The sequence below is a fragment of the Gavialis gangeticus genome, unplaced genomic scaffold (genome assembly GCF_001723915.1).
Source record: "Gavialis gangeticus isolate Ggan-Ray unplaced genomic scaffold, GavGan_comp1, whole genome shotgun sequence".
Lineage (NCBI taxonomy): Eukaryota > Metazoa > Chordata > Crocodylia > Gavialidae > Gavialis > Gavialis gangeticus.
Window position 1 is genome coordinate 91107866 of NW_017729032.1, and position 12970 is coordinate 91120835.

Here is a 12970-nt window from a genome sequence, read left to right on the forward strand (position 1 = left end):
GGGGGGGGGGGGCAGGAGGCAGCAAGAGAGCTCCCCCTGCCATGTGGGCCCAGCTAGGCTTCCCAGGACCCCAGCAGGGGTAGATGAGGAGGAGAATGTACAGTGGGGGGGCTCCATCCCCCATTCTCCTGCCCAGCTGCCGCTGACAGTTGCTAGCTAGTTGGAGGCGGGGAGGGGGTTGGGAGATGGCTAGTCTGGCAGCCACCTGGGAGACTGCTGGAGTGCCCCTGCCTGCTGGCCAGGGCTGGTGCAGACAGGCTCTGAGCTCTCCTACTCAACAAATGAACATCTGGGGTAGTAGTCAGAGGGTCAGCAGCCTGGGGTAGTAGTCAGAGGGTCAGATAAGCCTCGATAGTCCCTCCATGACATCCTGGATCCAGGCTCTGGGCAAGCAGCAGACTTTCCAAGACAACAGGTCAGATCAGCAGATGTCTCCCTCTGTGCCCCACAGACAGGAGTTTCCAACACCATCACTCATTGCTTCTTCTTGGTGAGCATCTTGATCCTTCCCACTTTGGTGACGTCTAGCCTGTCCTCCTCCACCAATGGAATGTACTCCTCCCTCTCTGTTGCTAGGGCTGCATATCTGTCCTCTAGACAGACCACTTCAGGTAGAGGTGAGGATCACTACTTGCTGCCAGAAGTCACAAGCCTAAAGCTTCCACCCTCTTGAGTGTCCATGTCCTCTCTTCTCTAGCACTGTGTATTGCATTTCTTCCTCCATACTCTCAGAGGTCTCCTCCAGCATTGAATCAATGAACTCCTCATAGTGGAGAATGCTTTGGAGCCTTGTCACCTCCTCCTGTAGTTCTCTTGCCTGTTCCCTGAGAGACACCACCAGGAGGACCACTCAACTCACAGACACTCCCTGACCTGGCCATTTCTGGAAGGAACCTGCAACCTGCAGTCCCCACAGCGCCAAACCTGGACCTGGGTGGAAGCGCCAATAATGAGCAGTCATGCCTGGACTGAAACCTCACAGATGTAAGGAGAGGCAGTGGCAGTGGCTCTGGCACTGCAATGTCCTCCATCCAAACTAAATCAGTTTAGTTCTTCTCTACTCCCAAGTAAATAACCCTAGTTCTTTCAGCTCTTCCTCATAAGCCTTGTCTCTCAGAGACATTAGAAATGTTCAGTACTTTAGCCTGCAAGACTGAATAATCAAATTGCAGTGGACTGTAAAGAAAACAAAAACAAAAACAGGCTGCTGGCTAAAATGTGGACTCCCAAGCAAGACCATAGTCAAGCCTAGGCTTTAACTAAAAATCTATTTTTAAAACATGTTTCCATTTCTGACATGTATGTTAAAGTGAAAGGATGCAACTACACAAAGATAGGTATAACAGAAGGAGTGAATAGCAGATCCTAGGTGCTTACCAGTTCTTGACAAAAAGTTGATTTTCTAGGACTTCAGTCCTATTATTTAACACAATACTTTCTTTAGTTAAAGCAATAGTTTCAAAATCATGTTCAAAGTATTACTTTCATTGCAAAGAGAAAATAAGTCCTTTGGTTAGTATGTGGGGAGAATTTTGACTGAATATTTTTATGACATCTTCTATTTGAAATTCTGAAGAGCAGAAAACACAGTTAGTTCTACCATGGGACATACTATTTGTTATATCTTTAAATAGTCAAGGCCTGAATGAAAATAAGAAGCTCCTACCCTCTGAAATAGACAGAACAGTTCAAGTAGTAAGCCTCTACTAGTGACCAAAATGTGCAAATGCCTGAATGTACAGCAAATTCTCAGGAACTGAAACTAGTAACAACAGCCATAACACTTCCTTCTCCTTTTTTCCTCCTGCAGATAGTTATCTTACTTCAAGTGGAGAGTTTTGTTTAAACATTTGTTACCCTGTGGCCCTAGTTTAGCTGTTGTGAATAAAGCTAAACTTCCCCCCTCCCCAATTAAATCATTTACTGATTTTTCAAGTCAACCTCTGATCTGGCCACACACAACAATGAATTACTGAATTCTTCAAATTGGCAAGCAAGGCATTCCTAGCTAGACAAAACCACACATACACACACTCATCCAAAACACACCAGGTCCCTATGATCTACAGTGTGGCCTTCAGATATAATCAGATATGCACCAAGAACACTTATGACAGCTACCTTGTCAACCTGAAAACTGCCTTTATCCAATAAGAACACACCATCAGAGAAATAGACTGCATCTTTGTAACCTAGCGGAATAGCAAAAAGAATACCTCTCCCCCACGTTCAATGTGCACTTCTGGTTGTCACCAGCCACACCACACTGGAAACAAGAAGAATCATCATCAAGCAATTACAACTTATCCTCAAAAAGGATCAGACCTTGTGAGAACTACTCTTAGCCCTTTCCTTTTCCAGGTTCCCCATCTGCCCCTGCTTTCAAGCATCTCCCTAGCTTCACCCAACTCATCATCAAAAGCAAACTCCCTGCTGATCAACAGATGAGTCATAGCCCTGCCTTAGCAACAGATGCAAGTGTTCAACACATCTCTACAGTCAGAACATTCAACACCCCCAATATCAAAACCATCATAACCAGAGATCCTTGTTTTCTCTGATAAAAAAATCCCCAAGTTTTGGATTAAAGGAAGTAACCCCAAATTCACAATTTTCTGCGATTAAAATGAAACACCACTATCTATCTATCTATCTGTGATGTTTTTTTTTAATCATGGTTAAAATGTAGATTTTGGGTTACTTTTTTTAATCCAAAAATCGAGGGGTTTTTTAATCAGAGAAAACCAGGACCCCTGGTCATAAACATAAAGTTTAGCAAATTATCTAATGTCTTTTTTAAAAATTAAGAATAAAAATAAAATGATTCAAAGTAAAACATACTCCAAAGGGTGTCTCTTCTAAAAAGCTTTTCATCCATATGTTTTTTTTAAATTACAGCCATCAATCAGGTGCTACTCTTCATTTCATAAAGTATAAATAAGATTGTATATAATAATTCTTATTTTATTCAGTTTGAGAAACTTGTAAGCATAAGTGACACAAAAGCGCTTATAGTAGGGAGGCAAAATTCCACACCACCACCACCACACCCACCCTCACCTGTGCCCCCACCTCTCCCATGCTGCCGGGCATTGGATCCAGCCGGGTTTCAGCCCCATTCCCTGCCATTGACGTAGAAATCATGCCACCACCCCCACCCCCACTGGTGCCAGGCCCTGGCTTTGGCCAAGCTGGAGCCCTGTGCTCCATGCCCCACTGCCAGCACAGAAATCTGGGAGGGCACATACCCCGTCCATGCCTATCTGATGAATCTCCAATGTTTGTAGGTCTGAAGTGGACTAGTTTCTCTATGTATAAGAACACTGGATAGCAAGGAATGTAAGCAAAACTTTAAAAATATTATCAGATTGTAGATGTAAATATATTTAGTTATATTCACAATTTCCTCTTTGCTGATTTTATTTTTTAAAGGAACTGCATGGATGTTTCAGTGCTGTTCCATATTACCTTACTATAAATTAAGAGATTAAGCTCTGAGCATATGGTTTAGCAGACTGACTTTACAAAAACTGATGAGCTTCACTGGAGAACCAGACTGACATTATACAGTACCAGAAATATTAAACCAAATGAGATATGGATATTGGTTTTACTAATTAAATTAGAAGATTTTTTAAAATGTGATGAACATTCTAAGTGCATTAATAGCCCCTCCAAATTACACTTTAAAAAAAAAAATCTTTTTTTTTTTAATGTGCTAAACTAAATTTTGGACTTGAGTTTTAATACCTAATGTTGGTACTGACATTTTATGGAAGATGAACAGGAGAGTAATATTCAACTGTTTATGCCCACATTCATTTTTGTGTTCTTTCCATTATTTTCCTCACTGCTTAGTAATGACTGATAATGATTTTCTACAGATTCTTAGCATGTTTAGCCAATTGTCTCTCCAAAATTGCTTTCACTCTTTGGCTACTTCCATATGATACATTTATGCTGTGATTATCACATTCATTGCAGCATCTATAGGAAGAGTGTTACACACACACGATGCATGTGAACCAGCAGCATACCTACAGGCTGGGGAACTCCCTTCTCGACAGCACAGAGGCAGAAAAAGATCTTGGAGTCATTATAGACTCCAAGATGAACATAGGCTGCCAATGTGGAGGTGCAGCCAGGAAGGCTAACGGCACCCTGTCATGCATCCACAGATGCATTACGAGCAGATCCAAGGAGGTGATCCTTCCCCTCTATGCGGCACTGGTCAGGCCGCAGTTGGAGTACTGCGTCCAGTTCTGGGCACCGTACTTTGAGAGGGATGTGGACAACATGGAAAGGGTCCAGAGGAGGGCCACTCGCATGATCAGGGCAGCAGGGCAGGCCCTATGAGGAGAGGCTACTGGACCGGAACCTGTTCAGCCTCCACAAGAGAAGGCTGAGGGGGGATCTAGTGGCCATCTATAAACTGGCCAAGGGAGACCAGCAGGCAATGGGAGAGTCCCTGTTCCCCCGAGCACTCCTGGGAGTAACAAGGAATAATGGCCATAAGTTGATGAAGAGGAGATTCAGGCTAGATATCAAGGAGGCGCTACTTCACAGTCAGGGAGGCTAGGATCTGGAACCAACTTCCAAGGAAAGTGGTGCTCGCTCCTACCCTGGGGGTCTTCAAAAGGAGGCTGGATAATCACCTAGCTGGGGTCATTTGACCCCAGCATTCTTTCCTGCCATGGCAGGGGGTCGGACTTGATGATTTGCTCAGGTCCCTTCTGACCCTTCCAACTATGAAACAATATAAGAAGCCACAAAATGAGGAGCCATAAAAATATTCTACATATAACACAAGCCATAAAAATATTCCACATATAACACAGATCTTTTTTATGGCTCATATGCAGGGCACTTTAACCTGAGTGTATACCTACAGCCTTCAATCAGTTGATTAGCGGCCTGTTGAGGGGCTAGTGTTCAGGGAAGTCAAAGGCTTCTACACCAGGGACTTTAAACCTTTCACTGAGCAGCTCTGGCTAGGCATCCCAGTACAGAGGAACAGAGGTTTCCCCGCCAGGACTTTAAACCTCTCACACAGCAGTTCTGGCTGGGCAGCCCAGTGTAGGGAAACAAAATCTCCTGAAAGGGGGAGAAGGAGAAGAAAATGTTTCCGCTTCCAGGGACTTTAAACTCCACAGAAAGTAGCTCTGGTTGGTTAGGTCTGGGGACTGCACTGGGGTCTGGAACCAGCCCTGGTGTGGTTCCCATTGAGCTGACAGCCTGCTGATTGTTGACCACCCTAGCTTTCAACTTGCTGGCGAAAGAAGGAGTCTGAGATCCTGATCCCAGATTCTCCTGCGCTAGCAAGTACGGAGTAATTTGGACCTGATCTCTGATCCTAAAATCATGCATCCTGCCATGCACAGGTGGCATTATAGGAGGTGTGATTATTGGGATAAGAGATGAGATTCTACGTACCTTCAAATGAAGCTCTGCCAGTGTCCTTCCTTGAACATTTTTGGACTGGGCATAAGCCTAAATAGAAAGATGTCTCACCAAAAATATTAGCAACAAGTTTGATGTATTTCTAGTCTATCAGCTATTTTTATGGGGGTTTTTTGAATAATTTTGCTAACTTAAATATTTATTTTATTTTTATAGATTTACACGTGTGCACGCGCACACACATACAGAGTAAGAAGTTGACTTAGCAACATATGTATGTTCTCAGTGACTGCTTGTAATCCCCCAAGTCTCTCTTCCACTTGGCTTTAGTATTGTTTTCCTAATATTTAAGTACCAGATCTGAAAGCAAAATAATCTGTTTAACCTATTCAAATGGTCCTATGCCTCTGTGCACAAAGAGAGACTGGCCCTATAAAGCATGTGTGCTCTGCCTCTTCAGCAGTCTCTCCCAAATCTTAACTAAGCACTCCAAAAGGGCTGAATGGTGGTGAAAGGAACAACAGGAAGAAAGTATAGTTCAAGACAGACAGGCAGGTTTCTCAAGTTTCTCCTCTTTCAGTTGAAAAATTAGGAGACGGGGAGAAAATTCACAGGAAAAAGGAACATGTATGATACACAAAATGTATCTTTTATTGTTTTCACTTTTCTATTGCTTTACCTTCTCTTCTCTGGAATCACCCATATATTTGAGACTGCTTTCCTTGGCAGAGCCAAACCGGGTTGTTTTTGAACTTGGATGGATACAAAGACCATCTACGGCAGGTCCAGTTCAGAACCTGTGTCCCCTCCAGATTTCAAACTTGAAGGGGGCATGAACACAATAGCATAACTGAGGAAGGGGAACAGGGGAAGCAGCCCTTGGTAGTGCCATAGTGGCAAAGCACATACATCACTTCCACCACAGCAGTGGCTAATTGCATCACCTCAACTAGCAAAGCAAGAGCTGGAGTTGCTTCCCCATGCGTTGCAGATGCCCTAGGCACAGGGCTGTGCTGGTACCCCTCTATACGAGCATTTAATTCCTCCATCTTTGTACTAGAAAACTGAGCCAGAAATTATGTCTTCTAACTCAGTCAGTTTTGCAACTCTACTGCACTAGAAAGGGAAGAAAGAACTTACCAAGATAGATTGCGAAGCTACCTTTTCTAACATTTTTCCTTCATACACTACATGAAATCAATCATACAGTAAAATTAAATATTTAATCAACTGGTAATTAATTTATGAACCTTAATGTGCAGTATCCCATCATGGAAACAGGATGTAAAATACTATGATTACAAAACAGCCGGGTATTTTTCAATGAAATTATGTTTATTGGGAAATGGTGATATATTTAAACTACACCTTTTCCACAAAAAATATCAGTTTAAATTAAAATTCTGTCAGGGAGGTTGCTTAGCTCCACAGTAAATTTATGGTCAAAAACAAGGGGAAGAGAGGCAAGATACTCACCAGAGATACAGAAAATCCATGACCTGACTTGGGGCCTCCCACATCTGTCATGAATGCCAAAACCACTAGTTTAAAAAGTCAACCTCTTTCGTTCTCTGCCCAGTGCATATCTAATTAGCTATGAAAAGTGGAACCACTTGAGAGGCTGACTGTATAGTCTTAAGCAAAGCTGTCCAGCTATTGAGTGATTGGGGGATGCATGCTTCATGTCTTGCAATCTGCATTCCTTGCCACAGGTCCCCTACTCCTTCCAATTGTACCACACTGGCACTCCCATGCCACATCAGATGACCCCCTACACTGTGCTATGCGTGACCCTGTTGCACTATGAAGGACTTCCAGGTCCTCTTGAGCTTCCTAGAGCAGCCCATGACTTGGCATTAGGACAACTCTGGTTTAGAGAGGTACCAATGAAAGACCCATTTTCAAATCTCTGCTTTTTCAAGTTTAGGCAGACTGTATTCCAGGTGAGGACCCCGTCTATTTTACTGGGAAAGGTGTCTCTTTCAATTGTTTTTATGTCAAATATTTTCAAAAGGTCTTGTTTTGTCCTGATGTGACATTTTCACGGCATAGGAGAATTATTTTCTGCTCAGCTCTAGTCATGTCACTATAGGGAAATGTAGTCATGAGAGCAAAAGTGAATAGCAAGGCTTAATAAATGCAATGTTTAACAAAAATAAGATAATGAGATTGGTAATATTTTAGTGTAAGTTTTTTTTAAAAAAACTTTTGAAAGTCAAGGATTTTTTGGTTTTGTTTTATTTTGTTTCAATTGCTACCATGATATATTTTGGGGAAAGTGAAAACGGAAAAATCTCGGTATTTATGCCTCATTAACATTTATGACCTATTACCTTTATGCCCCAGTCCTAGATTCTGTGGCTGTCCAGGTAGTCACCTAAAAATCCTTATTCACTGGTTTTGTATATCATTTACTGAGCAATTATTTTAGTTAAATATCAAGTCATAGGTTCAATGGTTTCTAAAGTTTGGAAAAAGAAGGGTTTCTTTAAAAAAAGAAAAAAGAAACCAAGATTTTATTTAACTTCTCAGAAAACTTTAAAGTTCTACAGTGCTTTCAAATCTTTTCCTAGAATTTTCCCCTTCTGTTACCTTTTATACATCAGAGAGGTTTTTTTTATTTTTCTGAGAGCTCTGTGGATCATATAAAATGGTTTAAATCTTTAAGAAAATTAACTAGGAATATTTCATTCACCCGGTTCTTATACAGTCTCATGCCTAAAAAAGACTTCTTAGTTTAAATAAATATAAATGATTCTTGAAACTATGCACTCAATCCTCTCCCTATTCTTCAACTCAGAAAGATTTATGCCTACTAATTATTCTGGAATGTTAAACTGTGAACTTTAAACTAAGTTTTACAAGAAAAAAGTAAAATGTTAAAAACTTTACCTACACGGGAAAACAAATAAATTGATATTTAATCAATTCTGCAATGACAAGCACCTGAAAATATGCAGTACAATAAGGACAAAAGCATTTGAAAGTGAAATGGATTTAATTTTCATATTTTCAAATGTTAATTAGCAAGGCTGCATTCTGAAGTACATAAAAAACAAATCCTTGACCTGGATTCTAAGGCTTCAAGTTTCTATAACCTTATTTTGCAATTTTTTAAATCTTATCCCCACCCCTCCCCAGCAAGTCCCAGAGTTTACCCACAACAGCAGTAGCCGTTGGGTTGCTAAGGACTTGCTAGCACAGCCCTCCTGTGTGGCACAGGGCTGCACGGCTTGGCCCCAGCCACCTGGCATCCAGCACTGCCTCTGCCCCATCATGCCAGCCCAACCCAGTGCAGTGCAGTGCCATGCCATGCACCTTCGGATAGCTCCAGACCACTCAGGCTGTCACTCGGGACCCTGTGCCACTCATGGGGACTGTGTGTCACACCGAGTCAAGTCCTGCCTGCACAGAACTGGCCCAGCCCAACAGCGCGCGGGGCCCGTGCAAGCAGGACCCAACCTGGTGCAACATGCAGTCTCCACAAGTGATGCAGGGCCCTGGGTGACAGCCCAAGAAGCCTGGAGCTGCCCAAAGGTGCATGGTGCCATGCCCAGCCGAGCTGGGCCCATGCAATGTGATATAGGCAGCGCTGTGTGTCTGGAAGCCAGGACTGAGCCGCGCTGCCCTGAGCTACCCCTCACCATGTGGGGGGCCTGTTTCAGGAGGGCCCCAAGCCCTGATGGCCCCTGCTGCTGCAGGGAGGGGGCTATGGACCATGTGGAGGGCAGGCAAGTCACCCATCTCTCCCAAGCAGCTTCTCCCTGCCACAATCCTCCTCTCCCCCAGTCTCCCACACCCATACAGCCCTGGTTCCCATTCTCCCCACCCACAGTTTCTACTTACCTGGGGATGGAGCCCTGCTCTGGTTTCCTGCAGCTGACACTGCTCCTTGCAGGGCATAAAGGTGCTTTGGCTGGCTACTAGAGCATGTCTTTGGAGGACCTGAGCCTCTGGTTGCCCTGCCCCACTTTTTTTCTGTGGGACTTTTTTTTGATACCTGGATATTCAGGTATCACATTTTGAGCCCTCACTGCAAATACGCAGTTAGGGGAAAGATTTTTTGTTTCCAGTGTGCCTCTTGTCATGTCTAAAATGGCTTTGAGATGTGGCAAGAGGCACGTTCAGGCTCGTCTGGATGTGCCCATCAATAACAGATGAAAAACAACAAAGATTGGCAGACATTTGATTATACAAAAAAGGCTTATGCAATAAAGGAACACTTTTGTGTTTAGTATATTTTTCTTTTTTTTTCTTTTTCTTTCTTTCTTTTTTTTTTTAGTGAAGATCTGTCTGGATTAGACATAGAGCTGCACTGAATTATTTCCTATAACTTTTGTAATAAATTCAATCTAGACCAGAAGAGCTCATTATTTCTGTAAAATAAATTATCTTGATTGTGTTCTTAATTTTATCAGACCATACAGGATTAAATTGCTACAGATATGTTTTTGGATTTTAGCAGGTTACCTTTTTTTGCCTCATTGATTCTGACTCATTTCTAATAATATTAATGCAGTATAACATTTGAGACTTGTAATACGTGACATATAAATTATTGTACATAAGATCTATATGTGTACGTACAAGTTCTACAAATCCATTTTCAAGTATATTCACTGATCCACAAAAGCAAGATGAAGAAAAAAGGCAAAAGTAAAACTTCTCTTAGAAATATATTGAATAATATAGCCAACTATAAAACTTCTCTAAACCCAAAATAGGTGCAAATAGAATTATATGCCCCCAGCTAAAGAAATGGTGGTGCCTTAACCACACAAAGACCCAATGGTATATTAGACTCAGGCTGGACTCTGACTTCACTTGAACCTAAATGAATAATTACCCCATCAGATGATATGCTACCTTGATTCACAGACCATATGCTGACTAACCATGGACACTATACCATGTTTGGTCAGAATGTTACAGAATGAGGCATACCTCATTTTATAGAAGATATTTGGGTAAAACAGATTAAAAACTACTTTCACCATAAAAATATACAGGAAAGAAGAACACAATTGCTGGTAAAAGAACATTTTTTCACAGAACAACTACTTTCTTTCTGACTTTCATAGTTTCATAGGTGGTTGGGTCAGAAGGGACTTACGTAGATCATCAAGTTTGACCCCCTGCCATGCGCAGGAAAGAATGCTGGGGTCAAACGACCCTGGCTAGGTTATTATCCAGCCTGCTTTTGAAGACCCCCAGGGTAGGAGTGAACTCCATTTCCCTTGGAAGTTGGTTCCAGATCCTAGCCACCCTGACTGAAGTAGTGCCTCCTGATATATAGCCTGAATCTACTCTCAGTCAACTTATAGCCGTTATTTCTTGTTACTTCCAGTACGGCGCGGGGGAACAGGGACTCTCCCATAGCCTGCTGGTCCCCCTTGGCCAGTTTGTAGATGGCCACAAGATCCCCCTTCAGCCTTCTCTTGTGGAGGCTGAACAGGTTCAGGTCCCATAGCAATCCCTCGTAGGGCCTGCCTTTCTGCCCCCTGATCATGCGAGTGGCCCTCCTCTGGACCGTCTCGATGCTGTCCACATTCCTCCTGAAGTTCGGTACTCCAACTGCAGCCTGACCAGTGTCACACAAAGGAGGAGGATCACCTCCTTGGACCTGCTCATGATGCATCTGTGGATGCATGACAAGGTGCGGCTAGCCTTCCTGACCACGTCCCCACATTGGCAGTCCATGTTCATTTTGGAATCAATAATGATTCAAAGATCCTTTTCTGCCTCTGCACTGATGAGAAGGGAGTTCCCCAACCTGTAGGTATGCTACTGGTTCTTCCTCCCCAGGTCCAATACCTTGCACTTGTCTGTATTGAGTCCCAGCTGGTTCTCATCTGTCCACCCCTGTAACCTGTCCAGATCTAGTTGTAGCCTGTCCCTCTCCTCCAGCGTGTCCACTTCTACCCACATCTTAGTGTCATCCGTGAATTTGAACAAGGTGATTTTCACCCCCTTGTCCTAATTGCTGATGAAGATGTTGAACAGTACAGGCCCAAGGACCGAGCCCTGGGGGACCCCACTGCCCACATCCCTCTAGGCTGAAAAAGACCCATCCACCACCACTCTCTGGGTGTGGCCCTCCAGCCAATTTGCGACCCATCTGACTGTGTAGGCATTGATGCCACAGACGCCTAATTTCTTAATGACTTTTTTTTCTGTGCACAATGGAAACATACATAACATCTTCAAAAGATGGATCAGGTAACAAAATGTAATAACTTGATTGGACACTAAAAACAATAGACTAAGGCTTTAGGTTCATTATAATCTCTGCCACCCTCTTAGAAGTCCACAAGTAATGGGGGCATCTATATGTTACCCTGTGGCAACATAGCGACATGCTACGTCACTCTACGGCATGCTATGGTAAGTAGTGATCGTGTGTCTACATGCGATTGCCAGCTACATCACCATAGTGGTGCGCTCCCTAGGTATAGCATGCTACTATGGTGACAGTAGCAAAATGTAACCATGTGCTGTGCGTATGGTGCAGTAATCACCTGTACTGTGCCGTGCTTTAGTACTTCCTTTTGGAAATACTAAAGCACAGTGCCATAGCAATGTCACTGTATGGCAACATGTAGACACACCCAAGAATGCATACTTTTTGAATGGTCTTGTTCTTCTACGTGGAGAAGGCAGGGCCAGATGGCACCTCTCTCTTCTGCATAATTAGGATACCATTCCATTGCATTTCCCTTATTTTAGAACTATTTTTGATCACTTCTCTTTCCTCTCAGTTCACTGAAATTCTCTGTTTCTTAAATTATTGCTGTCATTGACATGGACTTATTTTTTTCCTATCATCTAGCTTAGCCTGCATCTGCTACTGTCTCAGATCTGAAAAAGACATTTTGTAACTGAAAACTTGTCCAATATCTCTCCAAACTATGCAACTGGTCCAGTGCAAAGTGCCACAAAAAACCCTGGCCTCCTGTACATTTTCTGGACCATAACAGATAGAACAATACCCCAAGCCTATGAATCATTTAAATCTGTTCACCACCCATGAGATTATGATGTCGTTTCTCCAGTTTAAAGCCATCATGATGGCTTGAAAGGAACTACTTCTTAAGTAAGGTGCTATTCAATAAGAGTAGCAATGAGAGGAATCGTAACAGCATTTGGTCTCCAAATGCTGACAAGATTCCCTGGAAATTATAAGTAATGTGTCTCAAGATGTTAACATTTAAGCATGCTGAAACTGCCTTACCATGGTGTAGTTGTGAGCCACCTTCATGAGCTCTGTGCATCCCTGTGCATCTGCAAATGCTCGTATTCCCAAACAGTTGGAGGGGTGCAATAGCTTCATTAGAAAGTGGCAGCAAACTTCTACTACTTGTGGAAGTTGCAAGAGGCAGGCAGCTGCCAGAAGGTTTTCGATGGTATCCTCCTTCAGTTCCAAGCAACCTGAAAAGGGAGATTAAAGTACACATGCATTCTTGCTTCCTGAATATATGCTTACATAAGAATGCAAGATTTCAGTACGGTTTTACCAAATAAGCCAGTAAGAAATTCATATGTGGGGTTCAGATGCAACTTTAACACTAAT

General features: G+C 42.9%; 1 protein-coding gene across 1 annotated transcript in view; it reads right to left on the reverse strand.

The window, feature by feature from the left end:
* The window catches only part of KLHL1 (kelch like family member 1), a 635410-nt gene that overhangs the window by 398445 nt on the left and 223995 nt on the right, over positions 1-12970 (reverse strand). The window contains exon 4 of the mRNA XM_019525304.1: positions 12632-12828. Within this exon, the coding sequence (XP_019380849.1) occupies positions 12632-12828 (197 nt within the window). The remainder of the gene's footprint in view (positions 1-12631; positions 12829-12970) is intronic.